We start from the raw sequence: 25,938 nt of genomic DNA on the forward strand, positions 1-25,938 counted from the left end.
TTGGAGTAGAATAGAGCATCAATATTATAGATTTAGTGCAACCAGACTACTTCGGGATTTTAAAATTATACATAGTTTCAATATAAGCTCATAAAAGGGTCAGTAAATAATTGTTACAAAATAAGAACTAATCATTAAAACCATTAATGTAGTTTTATATACATGCAAATAAAAACTTAGTACCCGAAAAGGAAATAAGCCCTGGGTATATGGCTAAACATGATTGACAAGGTGGTAGCCATCATAATAGCAAGTGTACAAGTGACTATAAGATGCTGACATTCTCTCTCCTTCATTGTTCCTTAAACACTCAATACCCATGTTTCTCAACTCTGTAGCTCAAGAATGAATTGTCAAGTCGAATTAAAATTTAACTAATTTTCATTTTATATTAATGTTTTGCTGGAATAAAAATTGGAATAATTAATTTTCAGCTGTATCAAGTATTACTTAAAGGAGTTTAAAAAGCCACCAGAGGAAGAAGCAGAACCTCATCATAAACTATATAAAAGGATCAAATGTTCATATTATTGACTATTATAGAACTGCTTACCCAAAAATAGCCCAGAACAGAAGATCAAAACAAAATATTAGTGCCAAAGAAGTGAAATAAATATAAATAATGTGTTTTACGGAAATGTGCATAAAATAAAAGAATTTTGTTACTAGAATATATTTCTTCAGGACAATCCTGAATGTCTGAAATCTACCTGACATTCCTGGTCAGCACAGATGTTCCCTATTTCCAGGAGACCGGAACTGCCGGTAGCACCACAGAAGCGACACACCCCACTGACAACACCCGGCGCCTTGCTGTTGGGGCGGGTTCCCTCCCGGAACTCCACCATGGCCTTGAGGGTGCAGGAGTCAGCCAGCAACAGGGCCCAGAATAACTTAGTCCGACCACACCCTTCATGTAAGTCCACACGGATTGCCTCTTCTTCCTCCTTACACACCTGTTGAACATGAGGACTGGTGGCTACAAGTTGTTTTACATACGATTTATCATATAACATTGTACATTGCTCTCCATAATTATTCCAGTCAACATCAAAGGATGTAGAGGAGTTGCTTACTAAATGAAAAACTCAATTAATTAGTTTTTCATTAGAGAATTAGTTTTTGCTGTATTTTTTTTATAGCAAATGATATATATATTTAGCAAAAATTTGGTAAATAAATCTAACTATAATCTATTACACAACATTGTGGTGCTAGCCATGACTGTTGGCTTTCCACCGTGCCACAGACCGGCTAGTGTTCTGCTCCAGCACCATAAGTTGGGCTGGGAGTAGGACAGTATGACCAAGTATTCGTCATCGAACAAAGATTGTATGTGTCTCGTGATGAGTCAGGTTCAAGTTACATGTAGTGCTCAGGTGATCTGGTAATGATATCGACCTTGCGTGGACGATTTTTTGTCTGGGATAATAGTAAGTTTTTAATCTTAAACTTAATAGCTCAAATGGGATACTATGTAGCTAGAAGAGTTAGATTATTGCAATGCACCTCACCTGTCTGTGGTGCATGCGCATTCGCCGGTGTAAGTGCAGGAACCGGTCGCAGTCAGCACACAGGCTGCCACACACATTACACTGTATAATGGCCAAAGTCTCTCCATCGTCATGGTTGTTACACGTGGGCTGCAACATGACACAAGTATAAATGATACCGCTTTAATCTTATACTAAATATCATTCAGCATATGAAGAAGTTTATAGCACGAAAGTCATTCTAAAATTGCACATGAATTATTATTGCCTGGTTGTATTACCATCCTAGCAAGGACAATGAAAGACATCACCTGACACTGTAAGGTCAAGCTTTAAGAAGTCCATAATTAGGCAGTGAGGGAACATCTTTTTTAATTTGGCCTTCCTTTCCGTTAAACTTAACTTACTGAGGCAGTGTCACTTCTAAACTTTTCAAAACTATCATATAACAATACACTAATATGCCCACTAAACCTTTTACAATTACAAAATTTTTGGATTAACTGAAATAATTAAAAATGTGTAGAAAAGATAAATATCTAAGAGGAAGTAAGACACTATAATTCATCACATATCCATGAACTATATATACATTCAGTTTAGTTAAAAATTCATTACCAGTAAAAAGTTGAATTTTTAAGTTGAGGTTTTAAGATTTCTATGGTAATTTATCAATCCATAATCAGTAATCGAGAAAAAAAGAAATGATATGCTAAATGTAATAGTTTGTTGTTCCATTACAATGGCTAAAATCTGTTTAACAATTTCATATTAGGACAATATCTAGTTCAAGATACTTAAGTTAAATAATGAAAGTCTACCAGATACTGCACAATAGGAACTGAAATTTTACTGAAACCATCTTGTAATACCGATGTTAGATTTTTTTTAAATAAATTAGTGTGTCAAATTATTGCTATAATGAATAATTTTAGAATCATTATTTGGTTACTTGGCATATGTAGGATTATTTAAAACAGGTAAAGTGTTATAAAAATAGATTTCAGATATAATAAACTCTTAAATTTTCATATTTGCGTCAATGACATGAACCAACTTCAATGTGAAAACAATTTCTTTGAATTATATGTTTTTCCTGACTGGTGTTTAGATTAACAAGAATGGACTATATTATTAAAATATAGAGTGAAAGGTATTTATGACTTATTCACTGTGGACTTGATCTCTTAATGCTTATTTGTTCTAAAATGCATTTGGTTTTAAAAGTGTAGCTACATAACGGAATGGTAGATAAACACATAGATACCATGCAATAGTAATAAAAAGTGATGTGCTGAAAGTCACACCGCTTACTTACTCTGGGAGGAGGAGGGTTCCCGTCAGCTGCATTGCGCCACTGCGCGGACGACAGTCTCTCCACATGATCGTTATCAAGTACACAAAGGGACGCCAAGGCTAACCACAGGGTAGGACACCTGGCACACTCGGCAGAACCACGCTGTACCTCTGACAGCTTTGTTAGGTTCATGATATTCTCGGCTATGGCACCCTTGGTCACTCTTGCCCACATCTCTGACAGTTTACCCTGTATAAACACAGAATTAAAAATTTATGCTATTCATTGCCAAAATATCAGGATGTAGCCCTCTATTTCATTAAAAAAAGAAACTCTAATCTAATGCTGTACATGGAAAAAAATAATTAGTCCAGAAACATTGCATCAGTACAAGGTACATATTGTTATAATTACGTCAATTATGTAAGGATAGGTTAGGTTAGGTTATTAGGCAACATCAGAAAATTAAGAAATCAAAAACTATTCAATGATAAAATTGTTTATTGATAGCCGGAACAATTAATTCATAATAAAACTTTTCAGAAAGTTGAAACTCAAGTTTTCAGACTTTTAATGCCTGTCTTTAACATTAGCAAATGTATCAATGACATCATTAAAGTCAATGTTACATGTCAAGTCTTTTTCTATGGCTAAAACCACTAAGTTAACAAACATTTTCTGGCTGACAGTTGATCTTAAATAATTCTTTACTTGTGAAAGAGTAGAAAATGACGTTCTGCTGCACAGTTAATGGCTGGTGTACACAAAAACATCCTAAGAGCTACACTTACATTTGGATACAAATCCTGGAAATCTTTTGACAAAATATATCTGTTCAACTGTGACAGCAAAATTTCTTCTGTACAGGATGTCTTTTCTTTGCACAACAAATCTTTAAAATGAAGACATTCAACAACTAAAGAAGGAGCTTCAATGTCAATTGAGCATAATTCACGAAAAGATGTTGCTGGAGATGTACTTTTAGTGGTACTTAAATGGCAGAGATTTGACAAGAATGAGAATTTTTTTAGAGATTCATTATAAATAGCAATTCTCTTGTTTAACTCAGACAGAAGTTTGTCAATTATTAGTTTATAGCTGTCTTTAAGTTTATCATCCATGTTTTTTTCCGTGGCCTCTTTTTCTTCTTCAGAATAAGAAGAATCACTTTTGTCAGAAAACGTCTTTCTTCTCCGTACCTGAAGTTCACCATCATCTTGTACCAACCTTACTTTCTTCTCCCCTTTAGATTTAAAGAAATTAAAGGTTTCTCTTAACTCATTGACAAAAGCGATAAGTGAGTTGTACAGAGTTACAACTGTGTTCACATTCATTTTTGGGAATTGAACTTTTTCACTACAGCATTTACACTTACATAAATTTAGTTTCTTTTGTCAAGAGATGGTTCAAAAGTCCTTTGGTTTTACTTTTGGTAATCACACTCAAACTATCTTCTTCATGGTTAAGGATGCTTTTCAATACCTTTGAAGTCTCGGTTTAGGCTTTTGTAGGCTTCTTCTTTATATTCTTGAGTTATTAGTGACTTAATATGACTCAAGTACATTCCACCTGTGAGTAGAGGAAGAATAACAGTTGTAAAGAGATTGTAATAAATAAAAAACTGCCTTGATAAGAGACAGCACTCTGCTGCACTAGATCCAACCAAGTTCAAAGAATGGACTGAATAAGGCACATAAAATATCAAAGGGTTGACTTCTTTCATCAGTCTTGCTTGTAGGTCTTCCCAACATGTTTAAGGCATTGTCAAGTGACTGGCCACAGCAGTTCTGAATATCTAGACCTCACATATTTAAAAACTCAAGTACTGAATCAGCTATAACTATGCACATGTATTGCCTTAATTTTTCAGGGAACCGACAAACCATTCTTCTGGAAGTCCATTTTCATTTACATACCCTAAAATGAATGATAAGTGGTCACTATGGGTAGTATCAGGAATGGAATCAACAATGACTAAAATACTTTTGATTTTTTTCAGTTCAATAAAGATTGTGTCAAATCTTTCACCCATCAATTCAATTAATTCTTCACACACTGTTAGGAAAATGTACGATGACCTTCCTTGACCCGTTTTTTCATATTTATCAATGTGTGATTTCAAACACTGATCTAACTCGGCTTATGTTCCAGGCACATTTTAAAATTTCCGTTATTTGGCGATTCAAATACTTTGTTAATTTACTTTACTAGTTAATTTACTTTGTAATTTCCCCTAAAAGAAAGACCTCTTGATTATAGTTGTTTTATAACACAAACAACCCTATGCAGAATTGTCCTCCAATAGCTTATCTCTTCCTTAACTTGGGAAATAAGTTGTTTATTAATTGTTCTGATTTCTGCAGCCTTCTGTTTTAATGTTAATATGCTGTTAGATATGCAGCTAAATTTTCATGTTTTTTTTATACGCTGTGAACCATGTTTCCAGTCACCGAACCCTCCATCTCAGCACCCCCATTTTGGATTTTTTTTTGTTTCCCCAATTAGTATTATACACTCCCGTTTACAGAATTTTGATATTTGGGCTATAAGCCTTTTAATATGAGTTTGAAGTTTTCAAATGAACACCCTGTATATATTCATATATTAACAAAGCCAACTTAGTTGAGGTACTGGAAATATAATTAATTTGAAACAGAAATGCTCTTATACACACCAAACTTGATACAAGAGTTAGTTCCTTAACCTCAGATCGTCTAACCATGAACACTGAAATAATATGAATCTGATCGTATACCTACTTATATTTGAAAATTATCACAGAGGATCATCATATTAAATCACAAGTGTTTTTGCCATGTGAAAAACCGCAGGTAACAGCTAGTTCCTTATAATTTAGTAAAAAAATAAGGATATACTGAATTTTTACTATCACTATCTAAAAATTAGACAAGGAAAGAATAAATTAAAATATTGCATTATTTATTCTATCTTAGGAAGTTAATTAACTCTTTTCTTTGTTTAAAGTTTATTTACTGGACTGAAAATAAAAAAACCAGATATTTTATGAGGAACTGTGATTATTAAGTCTAACAAATAACAGAAACGTATAATGTTTCAAGAATCTGTACTTGCTCATTATTCTTGGAAGGTTATAAAAATACATTTTTACACTTATTTTCCTGACACACGTATACACAAATGTATAAAAATATTTTTCCAAACACATTTTTTTCTTTATACATAAAGAAATGATTTTTTAAACAAATGAGAATCATTCTAGAAAATATCCTTACCGCAGACATGTCTTTGATGAGTTGAATTATGTCCTCAGCCAGTTTGCGAGAAATGCAACCGCGCAACCACCAGCGCTTACCAACTTGGTCTCGTGGGTGTATTGCTGTGGCCAGGGTAACAGAGGTCACGCCCTTACCCTCCTTGGCCTTAACTTTGACCTGCACTGTCAGGGCTTTGGCAATAACGCTCAAGAACACGTCCAGGATTCCAACCCTATCAAGTAACATTCAGTTTAGCCAGATATACAGAAAATATAAATGTTTATTTAATATCAACTGGAACTCAGAATGATTTTAATTTTATTATACTCGTACTGGGATTGAACCAAAATATATTTTTGGAATGTCTAATTTTAAAAAAATGACTGAGTGACACTTAAAAATGGCACTATATTCAAAGCATGTGTTAGCTATAAAATTATATCTCAAGTTTTGACATTTTACAGAAAATGTATTTGCTATTTTGTTTAGCTAACACCTTAAATTTTAGTACCTTTTAATTAAATAAGTCCTGGGAGACCAGGTGCAGAAATTTTAAAAGGTTATGTTAACAGGTTAACATCAATTGATTTCACTACAGATCTATTTATATTCACACATGACCTTTGAATTAACCATGGCTTTGGATTATCATCCCCTTCAATACTCTGGATAATCAGGATCTACTATATACATGTGGAATCATGCCAAACACAACCTGTCTTCTTAAACTAGGAGCGCATACCTATGGGGGTCGAACTCTGCATCAGAGCTCTTGGTGGAGGTGGCAGCACTGAAATCTGTAGGTGGCAGCCTGGGTACAGATGTCAGGTGAGCTAGAGTCTGGGGTGCCACTTCTGGCAACATGCGCCGGAGCAGCAGAGTTACCTTTAACACCACCACATCAGTCACATGATGAAGTGACATTTTATAAACGTGTATTGTAGTTAACACCCATTGAGAAGGAATTCCTGGATTTTTTATGGCATTAAAAAAAGAGTGTGATGCAGTATTTTTTTGCTAAAAGATGGTTGTGTGTGCAGATGCATTGTCAGTCCTTTCTCTGCCATAAATCAAGCCTTTTTTATGAACACTTCCAAATAAAAAAACTTGGTTTATGATTTGGCCTAGTTCTACAAACTTTTAATTAACTAATCCTGCATATAATTTATAGGATGCTTCCTATATTTGTTTAGTAATTTGTAGGAATATTTATATTTATGTTAAGAGAATTGTAAATTTACAATATAAGTGAATTGTAAGAATTGTGATCCTTTCAGCAGTGCTGAATATCATGTTGATTCGGGTTCGAGGAATACCTAGAAGCTTCCTTTTGTCTCGAGGTATTGGCCATAAGATACACGTCTGGGTTGGATAGGTGCCGTCCAGTTCAGACATTGTGTTTGGTCAATTTTAATTCGCCAACGTTAGGTTGATTGGATGGTGGGAGGTACTTCGAGAGCCTTCCGATTGATTCAAGTGGGTTTTTAGGGTGGGCTTTGCTGTATGCTCAGGGAGAGAAGTTCGTGGTAGAAGTGATGAGCCTACTCTTGCCGTGTAGATATTTCGGTAGGAAGGTTGAGTTTGAAGTTAAATTCTTTTCAAAATTTAAAGTTTGAATTTTCAAGTAATTGATCAATAACAGTTATTTTGGTTTGTGAAGTCTTCTGGAAATGTGTGAGGTACTGTGAAAGTTAGAATTTAACATTTTAATAGAAAATTGCTTAAAACAAATAACCATTATCTTAATGTCTGATTTGACAAACAATTTTTTTGAAGAAAAAAAGCTCAAATATTAGAAGTTTGAATAAAAAAGAATGTTGAAATGAGTCTTCTATGATCAAGTAATAGTGGTAATTAACTATCCAATTTGAATTTATTTGAAGATGGACAAAGAGATGTATTTTATTTCGTGAATGTCATAGTTGTAGTCATAGTCAAACTACTTTATTCTGTAATATGTGCAAGGTACAAAGAATAGCATCGCTACAATAAAACTAAATACTAATATTAATTTTAAAATATAAAAAAGGGTAACATCTTAACAATTTATCTTCTATTCTTCTTTAAATGAATTAATCGGTTTTTGTATTGAAATATTCCTCAAAAGAATATAGAGACAAATTGGTTAAATAATCCTTTACTTCTTTTTTTAATTTTAACAGATCTGTTTTCTTTATAAATTTTGTTGGTAAATTATGTAAATATCTAACACCTCTGTAATATGTTTTCTTTTTGTAAAATTCAAGATTGTATCGATCGATATGTCTATTAAAACGAGTATTATATGTATGTTTATTGGTTTTTAGTATCGGATCAAAAAATTGTTTTACATAAATTATTGATACAAATGTGTGTAAACCATATACTGTTAGAATTCCAAGTTCAGAAAAAATATGTTTAACAGAATCTGTATATCTAAAATTTTTAATGATTCTCAAAGATTTTTTTGTAGTACCAATAGCCTATCTAAATTGCTTATTGTTGTTGCTCCATAAATGCTTATTCCGTAAGCTAAATGTGAGTGGATCAATGAGAAATATATTAATTTCATTGTATGTAAATTACTAATTTTTGCCATTTGTCACAATGCATCTAGACCAGTAGAAATCTTATTAGTAACATGATCTACATGTTTATTCCAAGCTAAATTTTTATCTATAATAAGTCCTAAGAACCTTATGTGGTCTACTTGTTTAAGTCTGTCATTGTCTAGAAAAATGTTACAGTTTAAATTTGAGATCTGGATTGCTTTGTAGAAAAAGAAATATAACTAGATTTATCTGAGTTAAATAAAAGATTATTATTTTCAAAAAATCCTTAATCCTACTTAGACCAATATATGATGAAATTTCAATATTCTCAAGCTTCTGACCAGAAAACAAAACATTTGAATCATCAGCATACAGGCATACGGCACCATGTGGAATGGCCAGTCAAACAATTTGTCATACACTGAGAAAGTTTTTATTTCTTTCTTTTCATTCCTTTGAGTTTGGTTGATGAAATATATCAAATTTATTATATCCCCATAAACAATATAGCAATACAATATTAATAAGTTATAGAATTTTTTAAAGATATGATGATTTGGCATTGAACAAGATACGCCTTGCTTTAGATCTCTAGCTGTTAAAAAATAACATCATTGTGTTGGTGGAATACACAATGGGTATGGAAACTATAATTATGTGTGAACTCTGAGACAGAATATTAATTTTTTGTTTTATAAGTGATTAATACAATTTGTTAATATTGCTAACTATTTTATTTTATATTTCTAAATTAGATACACCTAAATATAAATATTAAAATATGCTCAATAAGATATTTTCATTTTATTTACATTGTTTCTAAGCAAAATATATATTTTATTGTACAGTATATGGAGTAGAAATAACAATTATTGTCTTAGCTTACTGAAAAGCTACAATACAAGAAAGTAATTGCCCTAAAGATCACAAAAACCTTATTTAACAAAATTCCAAAGGGCTACCAAATTAAAGAAATAAGGTTTCAGAAAATATATATAGATAAGATATTGACACGAAAATATGATTCCAGCTTATTTGTTCCACTACCTTCACTGCATCAGAAAACTCAGAAATAATAATTTAATAAAATTGTTTTGTTTGAATACCAGTAACCAAACATACCTGCCGCTGTACTCTGGCTGATCCGGTGTGCAGAAGACTCAGGAGGTCAGTGAGCAGCGTCTGCTGGAGAGCCAGGTACGACCGTCCCACACTTGAGCCACTCAGGGCTAGTACCATGGACAGCATCTCGAAACAGTAAGTATCTGGAGCATCGTTGGCCTGAGTACCGGAGCATAGCCGTGTTTCCCAATCCTCGCGTAGCGCAGCCGTCTCCTTGCGAATTGCCTGGACGATGTGTGTGCACACCTGAGGCCCAACAATGTTGTTTATGCGTTAGCACTGCTACACCGATAGAAGTATAACAGGAAGAATATTGGTAAACGTGTTTTTCCAGTGACTCATACTTGCATGCAGTAACATAAGTAGTACTTATGAAGTCAATGAAAACTTTATATACCACTTATGAAATGTTTGGTGGCAGGAATCCAAGACTCCTAAGCTGATATGTTATTATAACCACAGGACACTTTTTATTTTCACTAACTGTACATTTAGTATCAATTCGTTTTACTTTAAACAATTTCAAATTACATTGATAGTGTTTATAATGTATATGTGCTATACTTATAAACCTATCATTGAAAAACTATAACATTTTGTTTCTTAATAAAGTCCTAAATGGCAACAGTTTACAAGCTTTAATGTTAAATTTTACAAAAGCCCGCCATCTGTACAAGATAATTTAATAAATCCAACACAGTTTTCTAAATCTCATAATGAAACCAACAGTATTTTACAAATTAAGGTTGCAGGAAAAATAATAATTGTAACCTTTTGTATTTAAAACTTGTGAAATTATCAATTATAAAATTTCAATACGTTAACACGTTTACTTCAAAAAGGTGAATCATAGGATACTTAGTTAAAAACCTTAATGGATTTCACCAAATCAACTATATTTTGTGGAACACATATCTTTATTAGTTTTTTACCCACATTGGTGATTGAAATGGTGAGATGTGTATTTCATAATTAATTAATAAAAGCATTGTATTAATGATGGGTGGCTCATGCCGCACATGACTTATTTTGCTTCCAGTTATTTTTCATGTGCTGCATGTGTCAACAGTGACAGACACCCAGTTGTATCCTATGCTTACGTTGATTTAAGATGCTGTTGTCTCCTACGTTATTACATCAACCTCTAAGCTACATGGTAAATCTTTACAATTGTTATGTTTTGAAGCTTTTATAAAGTTTATTTCCTAAAACTTATCTAATCTAATTGAATATAAATAAGAGTGCGGCATGAATCAATGGTGACAAAAATAAACTCCATGCACGATGCTGCTTGCCAACAGAAATCAATCTAGTTTCACCTAAAGTGTTCATTACACTGACCCACACGAAACTATCAGTGCTATCCACCATGTTCATGAACTAAATTACACTGAAATAATTCATCTTTATCAACCACTGATGACCCATGTAGCAACATGAGAAAGATTACTGAATTTAACAACACATCAAACTAACATGTTAATTACTTTCTGAAATAGGTTGCCAAGCTTTGAGACATGGTTAACACACTAAAACAAAGAAAATATATACTATTTCTGATAATAAAATAAATTTGTATACTTTTTATGAAAGTTTTGTAATAAAGCAAGACACTATTCAATTTACAAAAAGTATTAATTGAATAAAGGTCCGTTGATTGATTTATTATTATTTATATTTATAATTTTGAGTTTTATTTAATAATTTTGGTTAGTATACTTTCAAATGATAAATGCTGCATGAATGTTAGACATTGTGAAATCATACTGGAACAAAAATTATTTGCATAACTCTGAAAGGAAATATGATAAAAGCTTCATACAAATACATCTAGTGATGTTTGACACTCCAACACACTGACCTGCTTCTGCAAGTGAGTGAGCTTGCTGCGACTGAACAGTATGCCCACCATGTGCTCCTTCAGATCATTGGTCTCCTCAACTGTGGGCTCCTCCTGTTCTCCTGTTATCAGCTTTCCGAACACCTGCAGCAAATATTTGTTACAGGCTATTACAGTAAAGGTTGGTGAACTTACTGCTACAAAAGGATCATAAGTTTTCTCAATCGGGATCTCCTACTCTCCCATTATCACCTTTCCAAATATGTACCTGCAGCAAACATTTAGTACAGGACCGTAACGTAAAACTGAATGAATTTACTGTAATTTCTTATCATGCTGATAATAAAATCATGTACTGATTGATTAATTGCACTTTCACATTACTTAAAGGATAGAGAATTCTTCCCACTGTACGAAACGGTGATTTCTACTGGGTGGGTGAAAAGTAACTATGTATTATAAAACTGCTGTAAATTATTTAATAATGATCCTGATTTATTTAAAAAAAAAGTACATCTGTTTAGCTACATATGAAAAAATAGGAATAAGTTAAATCTCAATGTTTATTTAGGTACCAGTGTTGTTAACTAACTTCCTCAAGCGGCTAGGGATACAAATGGGGTGACACACCATCTTGCATATACATGAGGTCATCAATGTTTCCCCACTGTGATATCGTAGACCACACATAGTCTCAAAGCATCTGAAGGCAGCAATCAGCATTCATGGTGTAACACAGACGATATGGACCATTGAGCTTTGCTGCAGTCATTCCACACCACACAGTCACTTTAGGACGAATTTGCAAATTTTAAACCGTCATTTCGGGATTGATATCACTTAGCCATTACTTCATTACTTCAGTAATGGCAGTTATGACGGTTGACAAAATCATCAATATGGAACCTTATCATGACTTGTCACTCTACCAGATATTTTCAAACAGCTGTGACCAATCTTCGTGGCAACCCAGCATTAATTCCCCATATTCCATTCTTCGGTCATTCTTGAAATTTCAACTCTTGTATATAATAAGGTTTCCATGGATGAAAATTTAGTTCTTTATGCAACACTATACATACTATAAGCCTTGTTAGTCCACTTTCTCAAGCTGCCTGACGTGTTGATTATTTTGAGTTACGAGTAAAAATTTCCTGAACTGTTACCACATTTTCCTCCAATCTTGATGTGCATGGGCGGCCAATTCTTCTTATATCTCTCACAGAGCCAATGGTCACCAGCTTTGCATGACAGTTCTTAATTGTCTGTGGACGGTATTGAAGCATTTACTCCATTCTCTCTACACCACTAAAATAATGGATTTCCATACTTAATAAGGCAAAGCTATCTGAGCTTGCTTTTCAGGCATGTTTGCTTACAATGTGTCAGCTGTTTTTAAAGGACAACAATGTACTAGGTTAAGTAGGCAGTATAAAATGTTAATGGATACTATTTATTATACCACTATTTTCAACATGAAATCAGTAATATATCAAATTTTATAACAGTTTTATAATAACAGGTCACTTTTCACCCACCCAGTATAATCTAAATTACTACCTTTCTAAATTTGATTTTTCTAAATACATTTTTTATATTCTACCCACAATTTCTGAAATATTGGAGAAGATTACTTCCAAAAAATAATGTCTTTTTTAAATGTAATAGCATTTTTCATTCTAATGTAGGGTATTTGATTGTGTTATAGACAACAGTCTTCTAATTAAACTATTTAACATTTTCTGGAACTTTGAATTGCAATAGGATAGTTAATATAGATCTATATCCTTTGAGGTAAACTATCTTAAAGAAGTAAATTGCATTCAAAACAGAATGGCTAATTATAATAGTACAGTACCTTAGAGTTAAATTTTGGTCCTACATTGTTTAATGCAAACTTCAAAGCATATGGTATTTTTAAGCTTGATTATAAGAACAAAAATAATAAAAGAGCTCAACCTAAATTGTGAAAAGACAAATTTAGTAGTTTTAAATAATTCAATATAAGAAACAGGAAAATTAAACATTAAACTGATAAAAGGTGATATATTCAACCCATTTAACAAAATATGACTCAGAAGTTGAAACCGTATTAACAAATAACAAAGTATTTTAGATAGCAAATTAATGAATTCAAGTTAAGCATCATATAACAGTCAGGACATCAGGGAAAACTAGTAAAATAGTATTATGAGGCAATGGAATCTCTTACTGACTTGGTGATAAGTTATTACCTTCTGCAGCCTATTATTATTCTGGTCCCACTTCTTTTTCAGACCAGTTTTACCTCTACAAGAATACTTAGCTTCAACCCTTCAGGATAGTATCCCCTGTCACTGGACAGGAGGATATCAATCTTCCAACCAGGCCTTCCTACCAGTCCTATTTCCATGACCTCCCTGGAGTCCAACAGAATCCGAGAGTTGACATTGCTGGAAATCACTACGAATCTCAGTAAACATGAGAGGAATAATGTTACTGTACCCAAATTGTTCACCCAGACCAGCATAAGCTATCCAGAGTCCCGCTAGGGTTTTGTAGATTTAGTTTTATGATTAAGTTGTAAGTCAAAACTGACGGTGTCACCTTTCTATAGCATTGGTATGTAATAAACGTTTTGTTAATGAATGAATTTTCCCACCATATTCACATTCGAGCCATTGGTCTTCTGAACTGCGGAGTCCTCCTCTCTTGTAAACAGCTGTCCAAACACCTGCAGCAAACATTCAATACCATACAGGACTACCACTTTACATGTGCTGTAAATAAACAGAAACTCCTGCACGAGCTGATAAAAATTTTCATTGGTTCTTACTTGCCTCCGCTCATTTTTTATAACTGAGATTAAAAACATATAGGTCATGATATTTTTTAACTAGATGCATGGCTTTGCTAGATGTTTGATTAAATTACCCTGGACTTAACTCAAGAAATGCATCTTTAATAAAGTCCATCTTGGGATTCAAATAAACAAATTAACATTGACAACACTTTTATCTTTTAACAGTAATTTTATTTAAAAAATTAATAAAACTAAACATTTAAGTTAAAAAATTACTCAAACAGTATTATTATAAAAATATTCAAACAAAAACCAAACACTGAATTTATAACCAAGTTTATTAAACTATTGTTTTGTATACTGACATCTCTTTTTAGGTAGATTTTGAAACTTCACCTAACACTATGCTCAGAACCCAAACCACCTCCCTTCATAAGCTTATATACACATGTATATGCTACATAACATGAATATGAAACAATAACTGACCCAATAAAACGTCAAGCCAGTTGAAACTTGGTACAAAAATTTATCTTATAAAAAATATCTCGCCTACGTTTAATGGCCAGCATGGTGTGCCATTACGTTTCAATACAGCAAGCATTCAAACTTTAAAAAAATACACAATTCCATTATTTATGAACATAGAGATAAAACAAGAATTGGGGATAGGAATGCTGAAACAATTTTAAACTTAGTAAAAAAATTGATCACGTAAATATCGCAACTAAGTTCGTTTCCAACTTAGTATGACATTTAGTTTAATTATGGTCATTGTTCAAACTTTAAATATATCAAAACTCTGTTATTTATAAACCTAGAAAAAAATAAGAAGTGTTCTGTAATGATTATAACATTTCCTTAACTTTTTGTTACAAAATTTGTTTTATTGTTAAATGATTTTTGAGATATTTAGTACATGTAGATCCTATAAGAATAATATAATAATACTTTAGTTGTCACAAAATCTACCTTTGTCTGACTGATCTGGAGGGACTATGGTTTCTTATTAGGTATATGTAAATACAGTTGATTTTGATAGATATTATATTATTAATTTTAGTTCTTTTTTATATTTTTAACTTTTTTTACACTAAATCATACATAGAAGGAAATAAAAATGTTTAATTCATGCTTATTGTTTCTCGATTTTTTGCTTATGTTAACTTGTTTGAGACCTCAAAACACGTATATTCAATGAAGTTTCCTTTACTCGTACACTTTCTAGTAACTTTACTTGATCCAAACAAATAATAAACAACTGCCTAGCTGTATTTATAACAGATATATAACTTAATAACACTCTTAATAATTACAGACCTGAGATGTGATGAGTCGGAACACCTTGAGAGTCTCGGCTTCAGTGTTGCGCTGCTGAATGGTGAGGGCACTATGTTGGCGCCCCTGTTTGAGAGGCTCCCCCTCCATCTCTCCTAGAACTCGGATCTGTCTCAGCCGCAGAGAGTTGTCTGGCCCCTTCAGCTCCAGCCGCACTACGCTGTGTTCCCGGTCTACATAATAACATCCACTTACAGTTCATATGGACATAACATGGCAACACTGCATAATTTACTCTTCAGTCGTTACCACTGGCCATGAATTTAGTTGTGATGTTGTTTTAAGCCTGTTGATGGCTTATAAGATTCACATATATCCTAACCATAGCTACTCATATGTGGTAAATAAAGTTATCGGGTATAAACATATGGAAATTAGTGTTTGAAACTTGTAGGAATTCATTTCATTTTTGTAGGACAGTATTTTCAGTGTGAATTATCTATTCTCTGTAATGTTATCATCCACTCTTCTAACCAAGCCATCATTCACAACAGAAGACCATCCATTTCATGTTTCATTGCGACATTTGTCCATCCAGTATTGAACTGCCCAACCCATTTCCATCACTTATTGCACTTTTATCATAAATCCCTTTAATCTGACAATGGATTTTTCAGTTGCCACGGCATTCTTTGCAACAGACCTCACAGTGAACGGGATCATTACTTATTTTAATATTTCAAATGGCCATAAACACAGGACATAAATAATGATGTAGTAAAGAAACACTAGTTCCGACACTAGTGTTGCAGCGACGAGTGATGGGCGATATGTACATAAATTAGAACAAAATTCAAAACAAATATTTATTTGAAATTACTACTTATGGCAAAATGGTAGTTACTTTCCGCACACACCTCATAGAATAATTACATGGTACATTAATTATTGCAATTTCTAAATCTGTGGTATGGAGCAGAATTGTGTAAATGTTTAATAACTGGATTGTGGACACCCACTACCACAATTACCACTACATAAAAAATATTATCAACGAGAAATATGGCAGTGTTTGGATATTTGCCTCCATGTGGTGTTACTCACCCACAACAGTACAACTGAACCAACCAGTGGCTCTGCTCTCCACTTCTATGGTGCGAATCTTGTACAGCTCCTCAATGTTGGGGCCAGTCTGGAATGTCACACTGGACACTTTGTTCTGCAACAGCACTTCAGTGTTATCCTCGAGGGTAATTGTGAGTGATAAAACTATCGGAATGATTAAGTAGTTAACTTATAACAATAGAACTCTTCAATATCAAGTAACAATGTATGAATCTAAAATACAAAAATTTCACACCATTCAGTGATTCTTTATTTCCTCAGGGATATGGCCCAGGAGAAATTTATTAAAATCTCAAATCAATCAAATCTTATCTTGAAGAACTTTTGTATAAAATCTTACTATTTCAAAATCTCTACACTGCAAACAGTTTTTAAAATTAAGATCACTTGGTTGGTACAATGGCAAAAAGCACATACCATCATAATCAAAATCTAAAAACAATGAACATGGACAGCTTTGCAAAATTTTAAAATTACAAACTTGTAAGTTTTTTGTGCTCACCGCCAGATCACGGCAATTGTCGATGTGTATATAAACCAAATGGAGACTGGAGCGAGGAGGAGATGTGAGTGTTATAGTCTTAGTCTTGTTGCGATCCTCATCACCAGACTCCCAGAAGGTCTCCGTGGAGTTATCAGTAAGACTGCCCACCATTGCCTGACGGGATGACGCCTTGACTTCCATCCCCGGCGTCAAGTCTTTTAGGATCTCCACAAAACTGTGCATCTGAAGATGGTATTTAAAGTTCAGTAATAAAGTTTGATCATTATTTTGAAAAGCATACAGTTTTTGAACCATGGACAGTAATTGTTAGACTAAGGTGATTTATTCCTTTTTTATTAAGATTGCTACAAAATTAGAATAAGCAAACTATATTCACCTGAGAGTAGGTGGAATGGTGACTCTCTTGCATGCTGAGGCTGGTATCATCTTGTTCTTCCTCTGAGCGAGAGAGAATCTTGCTGATGTTGCTAAACACGTGGCTCCTGTAAAGACAATTTATGATTTACAGATTAAAATTCACTATTAGGAAAATTTTTTAAAGATATAACTTGGTAAACTAAAAATATAAATAACTTGTAAATTGATTGTATAAAAAATTTATATTGACCAACTTACATATTCTACATACTAAAAATGAATGTGTTTATGCTACCAAATTAACAATTGAACTACTTTCATTCTGTAAAAGGATTGACGAAAATAAATTTGTATTCAGTAAGTAATACTGTATCAAGATGATTGCAACTTTCAGGTACAATTGAAAATCTTATTTGGGGAGTGCATAGAAGGAGAACTATAATGCAGTTCAACAAAATTTCTAAGAAATAGATTCATCTTTCCATTATACATCCCTCCACTATGAAGTTTCTTTTCACTTGCGAGGACATAAACCCATCAAAACATTTTAAAAATCTGACGGTAAAAATTTGAGAAAGACACACCTGTTTTTCTACTTCTATAACTTACTTAATTATGAAAAAGGAGTTGAAAGTTCACAATGACAGTAAATTCAAATCTATGTTTAGCGTAAATCATACTATAAACTAAGGTTAGTTACCACCTAACTATAATTTTCATATCTATAAGAAATAAAAACGTTATATTTATCTGAAAATGCATATTATTTTATTTACTTTTACCCCGTAAGTATAAGTGTAACTATACCACCACAATATAGAAAATTTAATTAGCTTTACAACTATTTATGACACATAACAGTTAAGTTAGACCAATGTGACGTGGAAAACAAGCAGACAATTAATCATAATTAGTAGAGGCTGAAATATTCTATTACCCTACAGTTTTAATAATATTTTGTTACTTTTTAAAATAGACAATAGTTGTATACAAAACAAATTTAATTAATATTTTTAATAAACTGTTAAGCGTGATCGAAAAACTCTTTACTGCAAGAGGTGCAAGTGTAATATGTTCCTGAGAAGAAAGTAGCATGGTAGAAAGATTTTACTTTCATGGTCCAGTAAATTGAATATTTTTAATAGTAGACATGTAATATATGCCTGTGCATGAACATATGTGGTGTAATTTAATTAATTATATAGGCCTTTTGTTAACAGTGTAAGGCGTAAGTATAACACATGCCTATTGATTACGCTCGTCTGAGCAGTTGTTCCAGCTGAGTAATCAGCGTAAAAACGATACAAATCGATAAAAACGATGAAAAGTGCAGTGTAATAAAACAAATTGTGTACGAGGTATGGCTATTAAATAACGGGACTGACGCTGCAGTGGAACGAGTGCGCATGCGCCAACCAACAATGACCAACAGCTGTGTAGTTTGAGACTTCCTCTTCAGAATGCAGTTAGTCTCGTTTCTGTAAACAACATCGTTGTGTCATAACCTTCATTTATGTAAGTGTTGTTATTTTGTTTTGCCGGAAAAATGGTTAGCGTAATAATAGAGCAACGAATTATTAAATTTCACATTAAACTTGGAAAAACCGCTACCGAAACCTATAATTTACTAAAAGAAGTGTATGTCAGTGAATGTTTATCGCGGACTTGTGTTTTTGAATGGTTTAAGCGTTTTCAAGATGGTCGACAAGACGTGGAAGATGATTCGCGGCCAGGTCGTCCTTCAACATCAAAAACGGAAGACAATGTCGAAAAAGTTGCTAATTTGATTTGGCCTGACCAACGATTAAGAATTCGTGCAGTTGCTGAATCTGTAGGCATTGATAAAGAATGTATACGGCAAATTTTACATGACACTTTGAACATGCGAAAAGTGTGTGCAAAAATGGTACCAAAAATCCTTACGATTGATCAACAAGCAGCTCGTAAAAATGTTTGTACTGACACTTTGAATGCCATTGAAAATGAACCAAATTTATTGGAAAGAATAATAACATGTGATGAATCGTGGTTTTTTACTTATGATCCGGAAACGAAGCGCCAATCCATGCATTGGAAGACCTCAACTTCACCGAGAGCCAAAAAAGCAAGAATGAGCAAGTCAAAATTTAAAGCAATGATGATGGTTTTTTTCGACATTCGTGAGATTGTGTACCTTCACTGGGTTCCTGAAGGTCAAACAATTAATCAATATTACTATCTTGAGGTACTTAATAAAATACGTGAAAGAGTAAGAAAAAAACGACCCGAAATGTGGAAGGACAAATCATGGATTTTGCACCAAGACAATGCGCCAGCTCATTCCGCGTTATCTGTCAAGGGGTTCCTGACCAAGTACAGCATCCCAGTGTTAGAACATCCACCTTACTCGCCAGACCTAGCACCATGCGACTTTTATCTTTTCCCTAAGGTGAAATCTGCATTGAAAGGTACGAAATTTGAATCCGTAGAAGCTGTTCAAGAAAAAGCGGCAAGACTCCTGAAAGAGTTCACAGAAGATGACTTTCAGCATTGTTTCCAACAATGGAAAATTCGCATGGAGCATTGCAGGGACAGAGAAGGGGTGTATATTGAAGGTGATAATAAGTAATTATGTTTAAAATTAAAATAAATTTTTTTACAATATCAGTCCCGTTATTTAATAGCCATACCTCGTATTGTTAATGGTGCAAGTGTTAATTAATTGTGTAAGTTATAATACATGCCTGTGAAGGAACATGTGGTCGGCTTGTGTGAACCGGATGCCCCAACATCGCACCGCCATCTGCTGTAGTGCCGATCCCATGGGCAGCATGAGCATGAGATCTGCCACCGTCTGTAGAAGAGCATGGAAGGTGGAGGCTAGGGGCTGCACACTCTCTCCTACTAGGCTCATATCACTGAGGGGATGCTCACAGATCCCAGGAACATCCTGTGGGCAGGTGTTTTAAAAATATTTTCTCTGGTAGCGGATGGTCTATTTCAGAGTTCACTATATTAGAACTCTAAAGTGACAATTTTTTCCATTTTGTTGTTGCTAATCCAATAAATTAAAAACAATACACAACACCAAGTACAAAATCCTTTATTTGTGGTTTTTAAGCCTTTCAATGCACTTAAATTTTAAACATTCAATCCAATATTTTAATATACTAATAAAAAATAGATCACAGTTTCAGCTTACATGATCTTCTTTCTTGTCTGGTTTGGGGTCTGCTCCAGAAGTAGGTGGCTCAGGTTCCACTATGGCAGGGGACAGTGCAGCCACCAGCCACCACAACAAATCATGCAGACAGGTACTCTGGGTCACACTGCGAAGTAACCAGTTCAGGGCCTAACACAGAAAACTGGTATTTCACTTCAGGCAAACTTTGTAAATATAATTTATTTGAAGAAATTTATATTTCTATCACTTCTCTAGTAGAGCCCCAATCACCATAATGTAATAAGACTTTTATACTCTACATTTAAATTACTACTAAAGCCTGTTATTAATAAAGGTAATTCTTGTTTCAGCGAATTAAGGTTTACATAAGGAAATCCCTATTGTAAGCGATATTATGGGTTAACACTATTTTTACTTCAAAACTATAATTGAAGTAAATCATAATAAAAATACAATTTACACCTAACTCTAAAGTTTTGCATATAGAAGTATCTTTAAAATAGAAATAGTAGATTGAGAAGGGCTCAGAGGTTGAAAAGTTCACACCTACTGAGAGGGAACAAGCAAGGCCTAGCTGGGGAACTGCAAAATTTATACAAACATTATTCATTGATAGTCCACCATTGCTTCATATTATGTATAACTTTTTCAATTAACTCTCCATTTAATGTAGTATTGCTTGTTCCTTATCAATTTGTCCTAACTTCAAGTAGAAGTAGAAAGTTTAGACATTGTTGCTGTAAAGTGATTCTAAATCCTAACATCACTTTCTGTAAACTAATAAAATAATTAGAATTCAACATCAAGGGACATTTTCAGAAGTTTTGAACTTGATAATTCTGGTGAATTCATGTACCCTTAGGAAGCCTTTGCTATTCCCAATATTAGCTTGTGGTGGAATCTGTTTAGGGGGTATTGACTGTTCTGTAATGCAGTTTTATAAGTTCTTTGTTAAAGTGTTGAGGGATAAAGTGATGGTGACTCACACTTCAACCAGCAGTAATTATTTCAAGGATATAGAGGGAGAAACAATCATAACAGATACACCTTGAAGGAATTCTTACACCATCAACTGTGTAATAATTCGGACAGTTATCTCCATAAAACCTAAACTTTTCCATTACCTGCATGGCGTAGACACGGCATGTGGCCTTATGTAAAGCTCGGCGCATGGCAGCCTGCAGACAGGGTAGGTTGTGTTGCTGTAGCAGGAATTGTAGGACTGGACGGCCGAGGATATCAATGCCAGGCTTCTCCACGGAGACTATCGCTGACTGGCATAGAGTAGGTACCAACCGCTGTAAGGCCGCCGACGGCACACACAGCAGTGATGACACTGGCTCTATCATACAGAGCACGGATTAGTTAGAATTCATTTACAATAATAAACAGTGTCAAAGAAAATAGTTAGTTATCAAACAGACTTAGATTTAAGTATGACTAGTCACAGTTTTTTTTTTAATAATACAAAAAGAGCCAACATTTGGATTAATCACAATCCGAATCCTGACTGATTACAACCAGAGCTCTACCTACAGTCTCAAAACTACTATTCTAATTGCTTCACGTATCCATGCCACAAGCAGCAGTTTGTCAGGAATTTATGCAAGCTGGTGTCAGTCCTTACCATATGTAATGAAAATTCAGCTCAAAAATAAAGAACATTTTATTAATTTTGCATTAAATATTATAAATTCATTAATGATTTATTATTACTCTCAACTTTACCAAGCATTTGAGCGCCAACATTTCATTAGTATTATTATTAGGACTTTCAACTTAACCCTAAAAATACCAGTGTTGTATTTTTATCTTTCTCAAATTTTCTTTAAGAATTTTTTTCTATGAAGCAAAACAAAATGTGACTAAAATACATAACGTTATTTTAAGTATCTTCCTTTAAAATAAAACTTATTTCTGTATATTGAACAGCACTCTGTATAACACTCTTTTTGTTAGTTCGCCTTTCTTAAAAAAAACAAACAGTGTGGTAAACATAGTTCTATCTCACCGTTAACAGCATCACAGGTACTGTTGTTACGTTTCCTCATCATGATGACACGACCATCACCTTCACGCCGACTCCACGGTGCGCCACTAGTTCCCATGGAGACAGAACGGTGAAACAATCTCCCCTTGCTGCTGTCACTATCACTGTCACTGGTCATAGAGTCTGACACCAGCTGGAACATTATTCAATTGGACTTGAGACACCAATTTTATGCAACAGGCATATACAGGGTGACAATTAAGTCTGGAACCTCTTTTTTAATTTTTGAACCACAATAGAAAGAAATACCAAAGTTCACACGTGCTTACTGGTGATAGTAACGCAAACATCTGCCCAATTACCGACCAGATAATCCCTTTGCGGGACGGTCCACAAGGAGTCAGACAAAATTCTTAAATAGCAGCATAGGTCAAGTTTGGTATCAAATTAAAGGTCTTACTTAGCAGAGTACAATGCCGCAAACCGGACTTCAAAAGGTGGATTCATTTAGTAGTAATAGCTATTTGAATTTTAAAACAATTGAACAATGTAAATTATTAAGTATTACAAATAAACACCAATTTTTAAGTACCTGTGATCAAAGTAAGTGTTCAAAATGTTCCCCTCCCATCGTCTGACAATGTAGTAATCAAAGCCAAGAATCAATAATTAACTTGACCTATGCTGCTATTTTAAGAATTTTGTCTGACTCCTTGTGGACCGTCCCCCAAAGGGATTATCTGGTCGGTAATTGGGCAGATGAGTGCGTTACTATCACCAGTAAGCATGTGTGAACTTTCGTATTTCTTTCTATTGTGGTTCAAAAATTAAAAAAGAGGTTCCAGACTTAATTGTAACCCTGTATATTATACATAGTTGTTGTTTTACTAAGTGAGTTTGAGTTGCATTAATTTGAACTCGAACTATCGATCATTGTAGAAATAAGTAAGTTGCCAAGAGGTAACAAAAATCAAAGTAATTTTCAACAGTTCATACTTGTAATCTATAATGTAGCCAATATCAATCTACAATTTTATGTCCCTGTAACATTGGTGTAACATTACAGGGCAAAAATAGAGTCAAATTCCTGCAATTAGCTTAAGTCTATTGAAACTTTTATGGGCAAACATTGTTTTGGTAGGTGTTTCTTAAATAAATTGTCAGAATTATGCACACCTATGAACTATGTTTAGTTACCGAATATGTAGCTGTGGGATCAATGTCTCGCCTGCCACCACGCCCGGTCTCTCGCTCGTCGTGAAGGAAGTGGCAGTCATCGACTAGTGTGGAAGGAGGGACTCCCAGCGCATGGAGACACTGGAGAGGTCCAGGAGGGGGAAAGGGACCTCCACTTTCTGGGGGGCTGGGGTTGAGGGGCTGGGGATCTGCCCCAGAAGACAGCTCCAATAGGAACATGGCATTGTTCTTCATCACAACATGGGTCTCCAGGTATCCCTGGCTTGTTGCGATTGCTGTAAAAAAGTTGTGTTTTAGAATTTGACAAACTTATTTAACTAACTTCAAAATCGTAACATTTAAAGTTTTAGTAAAACCAGGTTCAAATAATTAATACTTTTAACATTATTTTTGACCTATTATAAAACCAGAAACTCACCTGGGATGTCTGAAGCGGGTGAGCTCGCTTTGGTAGTTGAAGGGGCGACAATGGTCGTCTTCTTCCGGGAAGTCTTCTTAGCTGAAGATTGTTTCTTACCTTGCAGATACTTGTCACGACAACTCTCACAGACCAGATACCAGGAACTGCCGCCAACTCCTCCATCACCACAGTTGCCGGCCCAGCCCACACAGAAATTGCCTCGACTGTTGTAACCCTTTCCTCCTGCATGACGCCCACAGCCTGGGTGAGCCTGTAAATAATCACTAATTTGTTTAACACATTCACTGGTGAATTTCAGCCCACTACGTACCCAATATGCTAAAATATATTTTTGGTTTAAACTTAATATTAGATGTTTTCTTGTACACTGAGGACGGTATTTTGTTGATTGTAGCTTGGAAAAGTTTATTTTGGCCATTTTGAAAACTTGAGGTCCCAGGACCTCACGTACACACAGCGCCCGACTTATCACTATCACTTGTGCAAAGGAAACACATTTTGTCTCTTATGTATAGAATTATTGTCAGAAAGGTAAAATATATTCAATTGTAGTCTGGAAAAGTTCATTTAGGCAATTTTATAAAACTTGAGTCCCGGGACCTCACGCGCACATAGCACCCGATTTGTCACTATCATTTGCGTGAAAAATACATTTTGTCTCTTATGTCTAGAAATATTGTGAGAAAGCTAAAATATATGCATAACTAGGTATTTACAATTATATATACATCCCTACCAGCCACCCAAATGTCCTGTATAATTATCCATATACAGACTGTGACTGTTGTGGAGTTTTTCTCTCATTAGATTCAGAACAACATTCGTGGCGTGCCCTTTTCCTCCCATATTGTCCAAAACTCCACAGTAAATTAAAAATGTAAGCATAAATCCCTGGGGATCACACAATGTATACAACTTGATTCCATACTTGTGATGTTTGTTTATTTTTAATAAAACGTCACAGACTCGCCGAGCACAGGGGAAACCCTGAGACCTCACTCGCAGTGAACGTGTTAAATTACTTGTACCAATTATGGATGGACATAAACAAGAACTTATTTTATGGACAGTACACTAAAAGACGAACTGTTTAAAACCTCAGTTATAAGTGTTTCATTTAATCAAGAAAAGTTGAGTGTGGAATGTACTGGTGAATGACAGATAAAAAATTCAATTTTTATTATACTTTTCTATGTAATAAAACAACAGAAATCAGAAAATATTAGTCAGATGTACTTATGGTATTCACTTATTTCTTTTACCAATTCAGTCATAAAGTAAAATTAAAATGTTATCTACTTGATCCCAATGAACCAAACTATTAATAACATATTTTATGAAAAGTGTTTGATTTAAATGTAAACTACATGGGTTCTGCCAGCTACATCATGCAAGTAAAGTCAAAACATACACAGTTTTCTTTAAAAATAATGTATTATTTACGCAAGTGATAAAAAATCGTATACTTATTAAAATATTTTTCTGTTAAAAAAACTCAAAACTTGTACTAGCTTCACATTGCTATTAAAAGCATACTTTGCACTTTTCCACTCACATCTTCTGTATGGAACTCTCCTCTGGGGTAATTCAACTGGTGCTAA

General features: G+C 34.1%; 1 protein-coding gene across 6 annotated transcripts in view; it reads right to left on the bottom strand.

Moving 5' to 3' along the window:
- LOC124369695 (E3 ubiquitin-protein ligase MYCBP2) overlaps positions 1 to 25,938 on the bottom strand; it is a 663,749-nt gene that overhangs the window by 11,763 nt on the left and 626,048 nt on the right. For 5 of the 6 annotated variants that reach the window (XM_046827769.1, XM_046827783.1, XM_046827763.1 and 2 more), the window contains 18 exons: positions 24,335 to 24,587; positions 23,917 to 24,191; positions 22,741 to 22,912; positions 21,854 to 22,071; positions 20,748 to 20,897; positions 20,290 to 20,495; positions 17,586 to 17,691; positions 17,207 to 17,431; positions 16,684 to 16,798; positions 15,622 to 15,812; positions 14,161 to 14,232; positions 11,541 to 11,663; positions 9,680 to 9,925; positions 6,769 to 6,911; positions 6,045 to 6,258; positions 2,812 to 3,039; positions 1,515 to 1,643; positions 711 to 956 (listed from right to left, as the gene is read on the bottom strand). In XM_046827769.1, coding sequence (XP_046683725.1) covers positions 711 to 956; positions 1,515 to 1,643; positions 2,812 to 3,039; positions 6,045 to 6,258; positions 6,769 to 6,911; positions 9,680 to 9,925; positions 11,541 to 11,663; positions 14,161 to 14,232; positions 15,622 to 15,812; positions 16,684 to 16,798; positions 17,207 to 17,431; positions 17,586 to 17,691; positions 20,290 to 20,495; positions 20,748 to 20,897; positions 21,854 to 22,071; positions 22,741 to 22,912; positions 23,917 to 24,191; positions 24,335 to 24,587 — 3,312 coding nt within the window. The remainder of the gene's footprint in view (positions 1 to 710; positions 957 to 1,514; positions 1,644 to 2,811; positions 3,040 to 6,044; positions 6,259 to 6,768; positions 6,912 to 9,679; positions 9,926 to 11,540; positions 11,664 to 14,160; positions 14,233 to 15,621; positions 15,813 to 16,683; positions 16,799 to 17,206; positions 17,432 to 17,585; positions 17,692 to 20,289; positions 20,496 to 20,747; positions 20,898 to 21,853; positions 22,072 to 22,740; positions 22,913 to 23,916; positions 24,192 to 24,334; positions 24,588 to 25,938) is intronic. The other variant, XM_046827776.1, reaches the window with a different exon arrangement.

Source organism: Homalodisca vitripennis, chromosome 1, assembly GCF_021130785.1.
Source record: "Homalodisca vitripennis isolate AUS2020 chromosome 1, UT_GWSS_2.1, whole genome shotgun sequence".
Classification (NCBI taxonomy): Eukaryota; Metazoa; Arthropoda; class Insecta; order Hemiptera; family Cicadellidae; genus Homalodisca; species Homalodisca vitripennis.